Here is a 13,866-nt window from a genome sequence, read left to right on the forward strand (position 1 = left end):
ACATTTCGGGGGGAAAAAAAAAAAGGAAAAAACCCAAAACATTAATTTGACCTGAAAACATAAATGAGATTTTTTTTTCCTAGACATTATGATTTGCACATTCATCTCCCAAAATCTGTGTTTGAAAACCCATCATTTAACAGAATACATGACTCAATGATTATGCCCTGTAGTTGACTCTGCCCTAATAACTAGTTAGCACAAGGTTTATCCAAGTGTTTTGGAATCCATTTCAATAATTCAGATAACTGAACACTAATAAAACAGTGTGCTGCTTGATGATTATATGGCAATACATAAGGATTTTTCCCAATATTCTTGGTATTAATGCCCTTCCTACTTGGACTTTTTTCCACAGTGAGATTTAAAATTGAAGAACAAAAAAACCTCCTATCCATTGCTTAAATTTTTATGCCAGCTCCAATTATATAGTAGAGAAATAATTCTGAAATTGTTGCTTTTATTTTGTTGTTTTTTCCTTCCTTACAGGGTAAAACAAAAGTATCTTCCATTCTTTATGATATATTATCTTCTCCCACTTACATAATGCAATTGTGTCCAGAACATTACAACATGAGTAGTATTTGAAATCAGTTCCAAGGACCTGTGCTCCTTTTAAGACAGTAATCTTTCCATGCATGGTAAAACTGTCTCTGACATAACAGCTTTCCCTACAGGTGTTATTATGCCATAAGGGTATAGGAACATGATCTCTTTCTTAAGAAACTGGTGAAGACTTATAACTAATCAGTCTCATCACAGTCAAAATTACAATGACAAAATTACAAGTGTGGTTGGTGATGGTGGGGAAAAAACCCACTGAACTGCAGATCTTGCAGTGGATTCATGGCTGTAGCCATGAATTAGATACCTCTGATGTTGTTTTAGTCACTTGCTATATTTTTGCATTGTAAACGTAATTTTTGCATTGTAACGTAAAAGTGTGGCAGGCCAGACCCTCACTGCTGGTGTTTGTTGCATGTGTTTGCACAGACTTTCCCATATTGGTTCATGAGCTCAAAGGACCGAAGAGGAGCAAAGATTTCACACCCCAGTAACCTGCCCACATTGGAAAAAATTTTGGGGACTGTGCAGTTATTACCCACCTCTTTTCCTTATAAAAAGGGAAAGGAAAAGAAAAGGGAAAAAAATTGTTCTGCGAACTTTCAAGTATGAACCACCGAAGAGGTTTTATGTTTTTTGGTAAAATGTGACAAGTTTTTCAAATGAAAACAGAGGCTTCCAATGGCATTTTGAATCCATAACTTAGAAAAACATGCAACTACTTTTCCAATTCTTTACTTCTGCTTTTGCAAGGTAACATCCCAGTTCCAGTTTTAATCTTTACTTTTTCTTAGGCAGAATGCTATAAAGCATTTTTTTTTCCTGATTGCCTTGCCAAAACCTGATTTCTGAACAATGAAAACTGATTTTTGCATGGCAGCTTTAAGATCTGATAGAGACTGTCTAGTGTTATTTAGGAACAACAACAACACAGAAGGAACTTTTTGCATTTTCTGTTCCTTTCCACTTTTTCCAACTTACACTACGCTTAAAAACCCCACCCAAACAGGAAAAACCCCACATAGTTGTGGCAGAGGACTCAACACAAGCAGCCACTCTCATGGACTTTAACATTATTTCTATTTCTCACCAGGACAGCAAAATTTCTCTGTGAGGTGAACAGTAGCCTTCATTTTATAGAAATGCAATAATTGACTTGAAAATCTGCTGCTTCTTAACACTAATATGCTCATGATGTTTATTTCTACATTCAGCCTAAATCTCTAAATCTCTGTTCCAGCAGCAGGGGAAGGGAAAATGATACAGAGCAAGGAAAGAAGGATGAAAGTCTGAAAACAAGGAGATAAAGGAGAGAGTCTGGAAAAAAGCCTCAACCTTTTTAAAATTTACTATTACATTGCTGGAAAAGAAAAACTAAAAAAAAAAACCAAAACTGCAAACCCAACTGATTCTGTCGCTGTGAGCACAATCTGTCTAGAGGCAGGTGTATTCTCATAATAATATTCCCAGCTATAACATCCAATTTAAATGTAACAGGCAGTACACACTAAAAAATGAGGAGAAAACCCCTCAATCTTGTACTTGGAAGATTAGCAAGGGTGACACAGATGTGCAAAAAAATCATGCCTCCACCCATGATCTAAATCAGAACTGCTTCAACTAGGTCAAGTGTTGCTCACTTTGATTTAATCAAAATTACCATTTATACTCAAGTCAGCTTAAACCTAACATTAATTAAACATTTAATTTGTTGCTGGGATCTTAAATAATCTTTTAAACGCAGTATCTTCAAACTATTCTGTCACACACCTTTTGTCATGAATTCAGTGACAATGTAGATTGGTTCCTCGGAAACAACTGCATATAGTGGAACAAGTTTGTCATGTCGTAATTTCTTCATGATCTGAGCCTCCTGCAGGAAAGCTTCTGGCATCATTGTACCAGGTTTTAGTGTCTTGATCGCTACTTTTGTGGTTCCATTCCACGTTCCTAGAGAAACAAATTAGATTTTGTTCTCTCCTATAATACCAAAGAGATTTTTCTGCTGAAACTGTCCGCTTTTTGCTTCTGGTTTGTTAGCTAACAGTATAATTGTAAGTTAGAACTATATTGAATATTATTTTTACCTTTATGCAACTGACTGTAATTGGTATTTTCCTCTTCAATTCTTTAACAGATTATCTTTTCAGATCCCAATATGGATTTACTTAAAATACTATTAAAATATTCACACGAACAACTGAAAGGTGTCACATTAAGCTCTTACCCATCCATACTTCACCAAAACATCCTTGGCCCAACTTAACTTCCAGCCTCAAAGATTCTCTAGGAATTTCCCAGGCATCTTTTGCTAGTCCCTGTGTTTGTGGCTTCACAGTGGGACACACGGTTGTTAGCTTATGACACAGCCCATCGGCATGTTCTAGAAAATGGAAAAAATAAGCTTTGCTGTTAAGCACGGGTAAGACTATAATGAAAGCAACATCCTAATGTTGATAAAATGAACTAGCCCATTTATTGTTTGTTGAAATAAAAAAGAAATGTTATAATTGTGAATTTTAAAAATAAGCTACAGAAGCAGTTTTTCTTCCTCATGATAGGCATAAGGTAGCCTTGGGACACTAGAACTTGGGCTTACCTCTGTAGTGTTTCACCAACTTCTGTAGAGATTCAAATTGTGCTCTGGTTGTGATATAGTATCCACCATTGTCAAGTTTTCTGATTTTGTAGTGTTTCACATTATCACCTCTGACCTCATCCCAGTCACGTATGGAAAGAGAGTAAGCACCTAGGAAACAAGTCATACTTGGTTCTTCACCAAAAATTTAAAAACATATTTAATGTGTCTACCCCACTGTCACGTGTGTGCATGCATCCATAAAATGCGATAGACGTAAAAATGCTCATTATGTCCACCTTGGAGGGGCAGGAAATGGGAGGGAGAAGACATATACATAAATTTGCATACCTTTAGTGGTTTCACTCTCTCTTACTAAGAAAATACCACGCTGGTTCCCAGGATTTAAAAGTAGCCTTTCTGCATCCTTCCTGCCCATCTTACCAAAATACCACCTAGAATATGTTAAAGGAAATATGTGTAAGTAAAAGCTTCCTATGCTTTGGTAATCATATAAATACAAGATTTAGAAATCTCAAGCATTGACTGGACTACTAATAGCCCAAAGCAGTTACAGATCAACCGAAGTAATAACATCCATATAATCAAAAGATTAAGACGACCTATTTCTATATGACTCTCATTTCTTTGTTTGCAAAATACATGTAAAGAGGCCTCTATCTGCAAATACTATGTTTTTCTGATGGTTTAACAATGGACATCAACAGTACTTAACACTGAAAGTAACACCCTCCTTCTGGTTAAGAAGTTCACAGGTCAAGCTGAATCAGATGGCACACTTTGGTAGCACACAAAACACTGCAGCAGCTGAAACTACCTTCTCTAAGAAGTTTTGGCTATATGTTAGAAAACAATATTCAATGCAAAGTGGGTATGTACAAATATCGTTGCATCACAGGTTCATTCAGGTTGGAAGGGGCCCTCAGGAGGTCTCTGGTCCAGCCTCCTGCTGCAAGCAGGGTCAGCTGTGAGATCAGACCTGGTTGCTCAGGTGTCCCCTCCAGTCTTGAAAACCTTGAAGGATGAACCCTGCACAGCCAACCTGGGCCCCTGCCTAGCTGTCCTCAGGATAAAAAGGTTTCTTCTTATATCCAGCTGGAACCTCTCCTGTTTAAACGTCTATTGCCTCCTATCCTTCTCTACCTCAGTAAAAGGGAACAATTTTTTCTACTGATCATTTAGAAACAACCCTGTGGTAGGTATCATTTACTTCTCTATGAGTAATGCTCCATCTTTGTTGCATCATTCTGATAGTGAAAAGTACGCAGATGTTTTAAAACACCTGCATTTTTTCTTGCCTTAAGTTCTTTCACAGAAGGTTTCTTCTTTTATGCTCCCACAGTGTGCTCATCCTGATGCACAGCCTGCACAGAGCTCTGTCCTGAGCCAGTGATAATTTTAAGGTCCATCTCCCAGTGAAACCCCAGACTTTGGAATAACACTTATTTCTAACTACATTTTATTTTGATTGTGTGCCTTGGAAGCCAAAGTGATGCGAAGTGTAAATTTCAAACATTTTCATTTGGCACCATCGTAGCATCAAGCAAATCTGGCTTCATGAGTGTTGGGCAAAGAAAAGTAACGTTGGAAACTGCTGCAAAACAATGGTTTTGTGGGTGAAACATTTTGTGGGAGAAAAATGTAGGTAAGGAGGGACCATTTTTGTTGGCCTGTGAACAGAATGGCCTGTGCAATCACTTGGGAATTTGAAACTTCTTACTTTTTATTGTATTTGCAGTTTGACTGTTTAAGTAGATGTGCAAAGTTAGAATGGGATATGAGCGTACATACACTTGAGACAATTTGGATGTAACCTATAATGTTGTTGAAGCAAACTCGAACCCTAGTTAATTATCTCACATGAAAATGCCTCTTCCCCAGACTACTACAACAATTTACGAGCTATATTGTAAAGTGCTATTTTATTTCATTACCTTTAAAATAATAGTAGGGATTACGTGTTCTTTTTATGAGCATTAAATATTTATATTATGGTATCATTCAAAAGGCACATAGGTAATATGGATCACGTCACAAGCAGTTTGTGATATAAATGTCTTCAGGCTTAGAAAAGACAACTAAAAGAAAGTCCTAGCAACTTGGGGCTGTGTATTGCTTTTGCACTTGTAACTCCAACTGCAACCACAACACAAAACCTATAAACACTATCAAAGCCCAGGGCTAACAAACGAACTCTAAAGCAAATGAACTCTATTTCAAGTGCTGTGGTGATATTTAATAAAATTAGTGCTAGTTCTTTAAAATAGTCAGTTTAAAAAAGTTTCCTCACTCATCACCCCTCACTGTCACCTCCAGGCATCACATAAACCTATGGCAAATCCCACCACCCTGTTTCGCCAGTCTTTAGGAGCAATACTTTCTTTGCAGAAACACTGCGTTCTTAGTTTGCAAAGGGCTTTTGTTTCCATTTTACCACCACTGCAGCTGTAATAACAATTTGCTTTTATTGCATAGTTAAAAAAAACCACCCTCAACTTTTTTTCACAAAATCTGAAGTCGATAATTTTAAAAGCAGCTGATAATCAAGGGCACAAAGTAACAGTGCATCTTTGATGCAATCACTTTTTAATAGCAAAGAGCCAGGTGAGAGCATCAGCAACATGCTAAAGTCTCAGCTTGAGATTCAGGAAACATCTTGGAAATCAGGCACTTTTCCCAGAAGTGCAGTAGCAAACACAGAAGTGCACAGATCATGTATCAGGGAATTGCTTATTGGCAATACCACGCCTGTATATTGAAGCAAGAGCTGCGGAGCTTTATATTTCTAGTACAACAAATACAATTAAACCCTTGGAACAAGTATAACCTGAAACTGCACCCCAACTCACAGTTCCCACAGTAACTTTATGTGATTCTGTAAGTGCTCTGGGATCTTTGTTTGTAAATAAATGTAGGAAGTACTGGCACCCAAAGCAATACAATTTTCCCCATTCACAGTAGTGCTTAGCGTGCCTAACAATTTTGTCACCAAAAAGTTGTTATAGATTAATAGATTAGCAGTAACTGTCCACACAGGTGTGTTTTTTGGAATGTAACATTAGGTGCTACCAAGAATATAGCCGATCTTGAATTAGGGTTTGGCAATGAAAAATAAAGATAAAAACCTAGAGTTGATGGTGTGTGAACTCTTTAAACACATCCATTTTTGCTTTATATGAAACACAATGCTTGTTCCCCAGTTCTTATCTTCATGATTGCATTCTGCCATCCTTTTTCCTTCAGCCCTACATATAGCAAGCAGGCATATAACATTTGCATGAGTGTCCACTCACACTTACTAATAATTATACCTTTGACATCATCCAAGTAGCATTACTATCTTTTAAATAGTAGTATTATCCTACTTTGTTCTTAAACATTACATACACTGAATTAAAGGAATAGTATCACCACAGGGCACAAAGTGTAGAATGGATAATAAAAACAGATTGACAGGAAACAATGTCTTACTCTTCTGCTTGAATGGAGTCTGCGGGAGCTACGTAATTGCTTGGGATGTAGCCTGTTTTTCCTGTAGCAATGGATCTTGCTTCCCACCAGTCTCCTTCCCTGCAATGAAACATCAGTTATCTCTTCCACATATAAACAATACATCATTCCCTACCATCTATAACATCCTCACATATGAAAGGCAGGTTAAATTTAGGTAATGTGTTATTGTAATTATGAAGGCATCTAAAATAATTTGTGCTGCACCTAAATCTATTTTTCTCTTCATTGTAAGCAACATGAGTGCCTCTTAGTGGAATTTTGCATTTTAAAGATTTGGGTTTTGGTTTTTTTAAATGTAAAAGGAATTTATCAATACATGCAAAATGCAAACCTACAACAAAATGTTTTATGGCAGAGATGTGTAAATAAACTTCCCAGTCTTCATCTGCCTCTCCCAGATCATTCTGCCTGTATGCTGACAGTGAGCAATAAAGGAAACAGGAAGTCAGCTAATAAAATTAAAGAACTGGATGAATGAAAACTGCTACATGTATGAATTAGAACTATTGCCGCAGTCAAAGGCTGCATGTAAAGAAATCTCTAAAGTGAACAAATTGTTTCCTTTTCACCAGATTTCTAGAAATCAGGCTGTAATACTGTAATGCCGCTGCAATTGAACTAGAACATCAAACTACTCATAAACTACCTAAGCATGCATTTACTGTGGAGGCCAGCTGGACGCATTTCCACGGCAAGATGTCCCTGCCTACAGGCAGTGCACTCACCTCCGGCATTTGCAGTGCAGTGGTGCTGGCTGTGCCCATCTCCCCGTGAGATATGGAAACCCATCAGAGAGAAATCTGCAAGGTGCAGAGCCTGGGATGGGACAGTATGAGTCTCCACCTCTGCTGCCCCAAAGCGGGTAGCTGTGCCTCGCTGGAGCACGGAGTGGAAGGATGCCACCCAACCAACTGAGGAGGAGAGGCTTGGGGCTGCCCCAGTCACTACAGTTCTACATCTGCACCCAAATCCTGACCTCAGCCTGAAGGTTATTGTCTTACCAGTATCAATATTCTAACCCCACGCTTGTTGAATACTGCCTGCATTTAAGGAGAAAAAAAATCAAAAATAATAAATAAAAAAAAAAAAAAAATCAATCTACTCTTCACTGGAATAGGATACACAGATTTAAAGAAGAGCTAAGGACCTATTTATTCCCAACAACCAAGTGAAGCCTGTGAATGAGAACACTTACGTGTTATTTATTATCTGGAACCGTTCACCTTTCTTAAATGAAAGGTCATCTGTAGTTCTAGCTTCATAATCATATAAGGCCACAAATACAGTAACACCACCTTAGGAAAAAGAAAAAAAACCCATATGATATCGCAGTAACATTGCAACACTTGATTTAGGGACTTGTCTGTAAAAAAAACTCATCAATTTTTATTTGGAAGCAACTAAACACTCTGGATTGCATCTCATTTTGGAAGCTGGATCAATAATCAGCTAATTTCTTAAGACAGAGGAAAACCTATAAACAGCCACCCCAAAAATATGCTTCCACATCACTGGAAGTATATTAATAATTAGAACACTTGTATACAGAAACCAGCACAACATATCAGCAGTAAAAAAAAAAGCTAGCTTCTCTATTAAGCTAGCTTCTTGTTAAGAAATACAATTCTAGAAGATCTTACAACACCACAACGGTGAACTGTCAGCCACTAATTTTTACACAAGTAGTTTCCTGTTGAACTTAGCTATAAATAACTGATGTGTTCCCAACTTTCTGAGGTTACACATCAAGATCTACTCAAGGAATTGAACCAGAAATAAAAGTATTCTGTTGGGGACAAAGACATTTCTCTGCTTTAGGAATAATGATTTTTTAAATTCCCCATCAGTGAAGCAGACCTTTGCTGAGGATGATCCATCAGTGCATTACTCTAGAAAACAAGGACCGAGATACGTCACAGGATGAGCAGTTGTACTCCACCAACCCTAAGGAATTTGCTTCCTCATCCCACTTCTAGTACAGGGCATGTTGTTCAACATGTCCCACAAACAGGATACATGTGTGAGAGATAGATGGTAGGGAGGCTCCTATACTTACAGTAGGAAAACAACTTCTATACTTAAAAAACTTAATCTATAAAACTGGGCTAAAAGAGAAAGAGGGAAAGGAGAACAGGCTATATGAGATGTACAAGCTAGAAGCGAAAATAAAGAACTATGTACCATAACTAGGAGAAAGTTAAAATAGAAAACCGCAGATGGGCGATTCAGAAAGACTTTTTAAGCTCTAGAAATGCTATTTCACAGTCTAATGGACATTCAGGAAGTCTAATGATAGTCCAGGCAATAACTTATTTTTAAACGTATAATATTACATCTCTAACATGCACATATATGTACCAGGATATACATGGAAGACCATTAATAGAAACATGTTGCATCTAATTTTAGATCTTACAATTAACATGACAGTGATCAGAAAGAATACATAATGCAACAGGTATTGTCTTCACCTAATATTCTCTTGCAATGTACACTTTCTGACATAAGAGCTCCTAATCACTTAAATATTTTCATTTGCTTTAGAGTCTTCCTGTGATTACAGTCTCTCAGCAGGCCTCAGCTGGAAATGAATTTACAGTTCCTCTAGGAAAAACAGAATAAAAAAATCCCCAGAGGAGGTTAGAGTAATTGAGGATTTTTTTTGAAGTGTGATTTATGGACTGAAAATGAATTAAAATATCCCTAGAAGTTAACAGTTCCTAATATAAGTTAAAAATCAACATAGTTCTACCGATTTTTGCCTGCTTTACTAGGTTACTGCATTATTTCAATGACACAAACTGCAACACAGAGCAAGAAAATTGTGGGGACACATACCATATTCGCACAAACAGAAACGAAATGTTATGGAAATAAACCATCCCCAGAGAGTTCTTCAGCAGATGAAAAAAAAAATCAATACTCTCAAGTCACAATATCACAAAAGTTTTTAACTGCATATGCATTGGGTTTGCATGGCAAGGTTTTGGTAGTGGGGGGGCTACGGGGGTGGCTTCTGTGAGAAGCTGCTAGAAGCTTCCCCTACGTCTGATACAGCCAGCGCCAGCTGGCTCCAAGACGGACCTGCCACTGGCCAAGGCTGAGCCCATCAGCAACGTTGGTAGCACCTCTGGGATAACATATTTAAGAAGGGGGAAAAGTTGCTGTGCAACAACAATTGCAGCTGGAGAGAGGAGTGAGAATATATGAGAAACAACTCTCCAGAAAACCAAGGTCAGTGAAGAAGGAGGGGCAGGAGGTGCTCCAGGCACCGGAGCAGAGATTCCCCTGCAGCCCGTGGTGAAGACCATGGTGAGGCAGGCTGTCCCCTGCAGCCCATGGAGGTCCACGGTGGAGCAGATATCCACCTGCAGCCCGTGCAGGACCCCACGCCGGAGCAGGTGGATGCCTGAAGGAGGCTGTGACCCCATGGGAAGCCTGTGCTGGAGCAGGCTCCTGGCAGGACCTGTGGACCGAGGAGCCCATGCTGGAGCAGGTTTGCTGGAAGGACTGCACCCCGTGGAAAGGACCCATGCTGGAGCAGTTAGTGAAGAACTGCAGCCCGTGGGAAGAACTCACATTGGGGAAGTTTTGCGGAGAACTGTCCAGCGTGGGAGGGACCCCACACTGGAGCAGGGGAAGAGTGTGAGGAGTCCTCCCCCTGAGGAGGAAGGAGCAGCAGAGACCGCAACCCCCATTCCCCTGTGCCACTGGAGGAGTGGAGGTAGAGAAAATCGGGAGTGAAGTTGAGCCCGGGAAGAACGGAGGGGTAGGGGGAAGGTGTTTTTAAGATTTGGTTTTTATTTCTCATTGTCCTACTCTGATTTTATTGGCAATAAATTAAACTAATTCCCCCAAGCTGAGTCCGTTTTGCCCATGACAGTAATTACTGAGTGATCTCTCTGCCCTTATTCTCAACCCACAAGCCTTTCCTTATATTTTTCTCTCCCCTGTCCAGTTGAGGAAGGGGTGTGATAAAAGTGGCTTTGGTGGGCACCTGGCATCCAGCCAGGTCAGCCCACCACAGCATATAAAGAAAATGGGAGACTCCAAGAACTTCGAAACAAATTATACAACATCTAGAAAGATACTAATGTGGGAACAAGAGAGAGATTAATTCCTCTAGACAGTCACAGAATCCAAAGGTTGGAAAAGACCTGTAAGATCATCAAGTCCAACCATCAACCCAACACCACCATGCCCACTAAACCATGTCCCACAATGCCACATCCACATGTTTCTTGAACACCTCCAGTGATGGTGACTCCACCACTTGCCTGGGCAGCTTGTTCCAGTGTAGCACTAATCAAAGTAATGGATTCAAATGTCAACCATTGAATAAGAGAATTATCAGTAATTATCAATATTTGTGTACTCTTCATTATTTTTCAAGAAAGAACTGGAAAAGCTAACATATAATCCTTGCAAAGTTTTGATTTCAACACTTCAGCTACCATAAAACCTCTTTTTATTCTCACTCGCAAGGATTATTTATTTCATAGGAAAGAATAATAAAAAACTTAAGGAGAACAGCATCAGCATAGAATGTTTTAAACAAACAGATACTGCTCAAATGATTTTTGAAGTCTCTTGCAGCTGTTTTCTTTGTGAATCACCGCAAGGTGATCTAGTTTAGCTGTTCAACCTATCTGTGGTGATAACATTTCCCTTAAAGCTTATCCTTTCAGTAGGTCAGTATTCCTATCCTCTAATCGAGGACTGGTTTTAGAGAGAAGACTTTACTTTCTTCTTCAGCATGAAGATTACAGACCACTAGTGCTTACACAGCTTCATGGAAGGCAAGAACAGTGGTCCGTTTTTCTGTGTTGATTTTCAGTAATATTCTATGAACTGAAAGTATCTGATGACTGAGAATGTGTAATACAGGAGCAGTGTGACTAACTCAGACTTCTCCTTTTCTGCTCTAGAGGAATAAAAGATGGCTCAACCCTTTTCAGCCTCACTACAGGCCATGATGACAATCATATCATCCTCTTGTCAGACAACACTGATGGACTACTGACACTTATGTCCTGTTTGACAAGCCCATCTATTCTCCTCTCTTGTGAAACAAAGGATCACAGAATGCGATCCAGTGTTTTATTCGTCACAAATACAAAAAGCTTACAGCCAGATGAAGTTTGTCATCTTAGTCATTCACAAAAACACCCAAATCTGGTTGATCTGAAAATCGGTACTGAATGTACCAAACAATTGCTGGTGCAATTTTTTTTACTTATTTATTTTTCAAGTGTGTTTGTTTGTGGATGGGCTGGTTTTACAAAATAAGGAGGAATAATTACATATACAGTATCATTTTACCTGATCGCAAAACAATGGGAGCATTCACCCAAATCAGCCTGCCTGCTGATAACTGAATTCACACTGATATTAGACATCTTTTCATGAGAAATCTCTCCTGTTGACTCTGGCCCAAGATATAACATGCTTAACTACCAGCAGGAACAGGGACAGGCAAGAGAACATCCCTTCTGGCCTCTGCAGCAAAGGATTTGTGGCACCTGTTGGGGGGCTACATCCTTGATGTCTGGTAATACCCAGGATTGCCTGCACACACTGATGGAGATTCCCACATCAATAAAGAACCAGATCTAGTAAGAAGAAATACATAGAGGTTCTTGGAGGAGATGAAGCATGATAAACTTTCCTCAGTGGAGCTAATGAATAAAAAAGAAATGCTGCCTTTATTTCATTTCTGCATATGTTCATCCAAAACGGGGATTACTGACTCAAAAATTTTGAGACAGGATAGATGATCATTTTAATTATTTGGTTCGTAATGAATTCCCAAAAAGGGAATACAAGACAATCATTATCTGACAATTCATACTTGGTTTCCTGAATTGCATAATGTCAGGGTCACAGTGGGTTTTCATGGATCTCAAAATTTCTTGTGTTTAAAAGATTTTAAATGCCACTGTAATGAAGCAAATATTTAAGCACTGTAATTGTGCTAACATTAGAGGTTTGTGGAAAAACTAGAAATATACTAATAAGGAATTATTTACCATGTTTTGTGAAGTGTCTGTGCAAAGCTTCTAGAATAAATTACTCTTTTCTCTCTCAAAAAAAAGAATAAATTACAGCTTCCTCTCAAAAATATCCAGCAAAACTACTGAAATTAGCCATGTGCAGAAAATCAGTATTTTTTGTAATGAAGTTTTAAGATTTTGATATAAAGGCAGGTTTATAACATCAAATGTGCATGTTGCTTTAAAATGTTGTACCTTCAGAGACTTTATATCTCAGCCAAGGAGGTCTCTACACCTTGTAAATTCTATTTTTATATTTTCAACTTTGGTTTTAATATGACCACCAATGAGAATTCTGCTTTTTCATTTCACACATATTGTTCATATAGTAAAGTACACAGAATATACGGCATATCCTGTTTAGCTTTATAGATTAACAGATTCAATGTTGCATTAATATAAGTAATTTGCAGCTAATCCAGTAAGTCTGAAAGTCAGTTTAAAATATCAATTTCCTGAATTTGAAGTGTTTTCATTTTGCAACTCTCTACAAAAGTTTGAAGCTATTATCCCATGTGCATCCACCCCTTCAACAGCTTAGAACTTCTAACACAATTTTATCAACTGTTCCCATTACTGCCTTTAATAAGTCTCAAATTTCTCTGTGCTGTGATCCTAAATGCGCCCCCAAAGCCGAAACACCCAACCCCTAAGCCCCAGTCACTAGTGAATATGGGCTGAATTATTATCTGAGCAGTAAAGATACTGAAAATCAGAAATCCCTAAAAGGCAATTTATTTTAAATTTGCAATTTATTTCTGTGTGGCAAGGAGTCATAGTATTTTTTTTTAATATGACTGTCAAGCTTTAATAATAAGTAATAATAATAATAATAGCAACATCGTTTTATGTAACACTTACCTGTTAAAGTACTAGGATATGGACTTGGCACTGCTGAAAATGAAGATGATGCTCCTCCAAAGGGTGTCATTCCTGATGGCCCTCCAAAAGGAGTCATGGAGTGACTATTAAAATTAACTGCTGATCCCTTTATTGACGGTGACTGTGTTGCTTGGCTGGAGTCTGATCCGTAATGGCTGACATGGGAAATAACAGGTTCTGGAGTATTATCAGTTCTGTATTTCATGGCTGGACCTTTATCTTCTTTGCTTTTAATGCACCCCATGGTTGCTTCTG

The 13,866-nt window shown here is 38.5% G+C and overlaps 1 protein-coding gene across 1 annotated transcript in view; it reads right to left on the reverse strand.

Annotated features, from left to right (window-relative positions):
- YES1 (YES proto-oncogene 1, Src family tyrosine kinase) overlaps nucleotides 1-13,866 on the reverse strand; it is a 53,482-nt gene that overhangs the window by 4,260 nt on the left and 35,356 nt on the right. The window contains exons 2-8 of the mRNA XM_059815891.1: nucleotides 13,591-13,863; nucleotides 7,872-7,971; nucleotides 6,635-6,733; nucleotides 3,494-3,597; nucleotides 3,164-3,313; nucleotides 2,792-2,947; nucleotides 2,335-2,514 (exon numbers count right to left, since the gene is read on the reverse strand). Of these exons, the coding sequence (XP_059671874.1) occupies nucleotides 2,335-2,514; nucleotides 2,792-2,947; nucleotides 3,164-3,313; nucleotides 3,494-3,597; nucleotides 6,635-6,733; nucleotides 7,872-7,971; nucleotides 13,591-13,855 (1,054 nt within the window). The 5' untranslated portion in view covers nucleotides 13,856-13,863. The remainder of the gene's footprint in view (nucleotides 1-2,334; nucleotides 2,515-2,791; nucleotides 2,948-3,163; nucleotides 3,314-3,493; nucleotides 3,598-6,634; nucleotides 6,734-7,871; nucleotides 7,972-13,590; nucleotides 13,864-13,866) is intronic.

Source organism: Gavia stellata, chromosome 3, assembly GCF_030936135.1.
Source record: "Gavia stellata isolate bGavSte3 chromosome 3, bGavSte3.hap2, whole genome shotgun sequence".
In the NCBI taxonomy this organism is placed as follows: domain Eukaryota; kingdom Metazoa; phylum Chordata; class Aves; order Gaviiformes; family Gaviidae; genus Gavia; species Gavia stellata.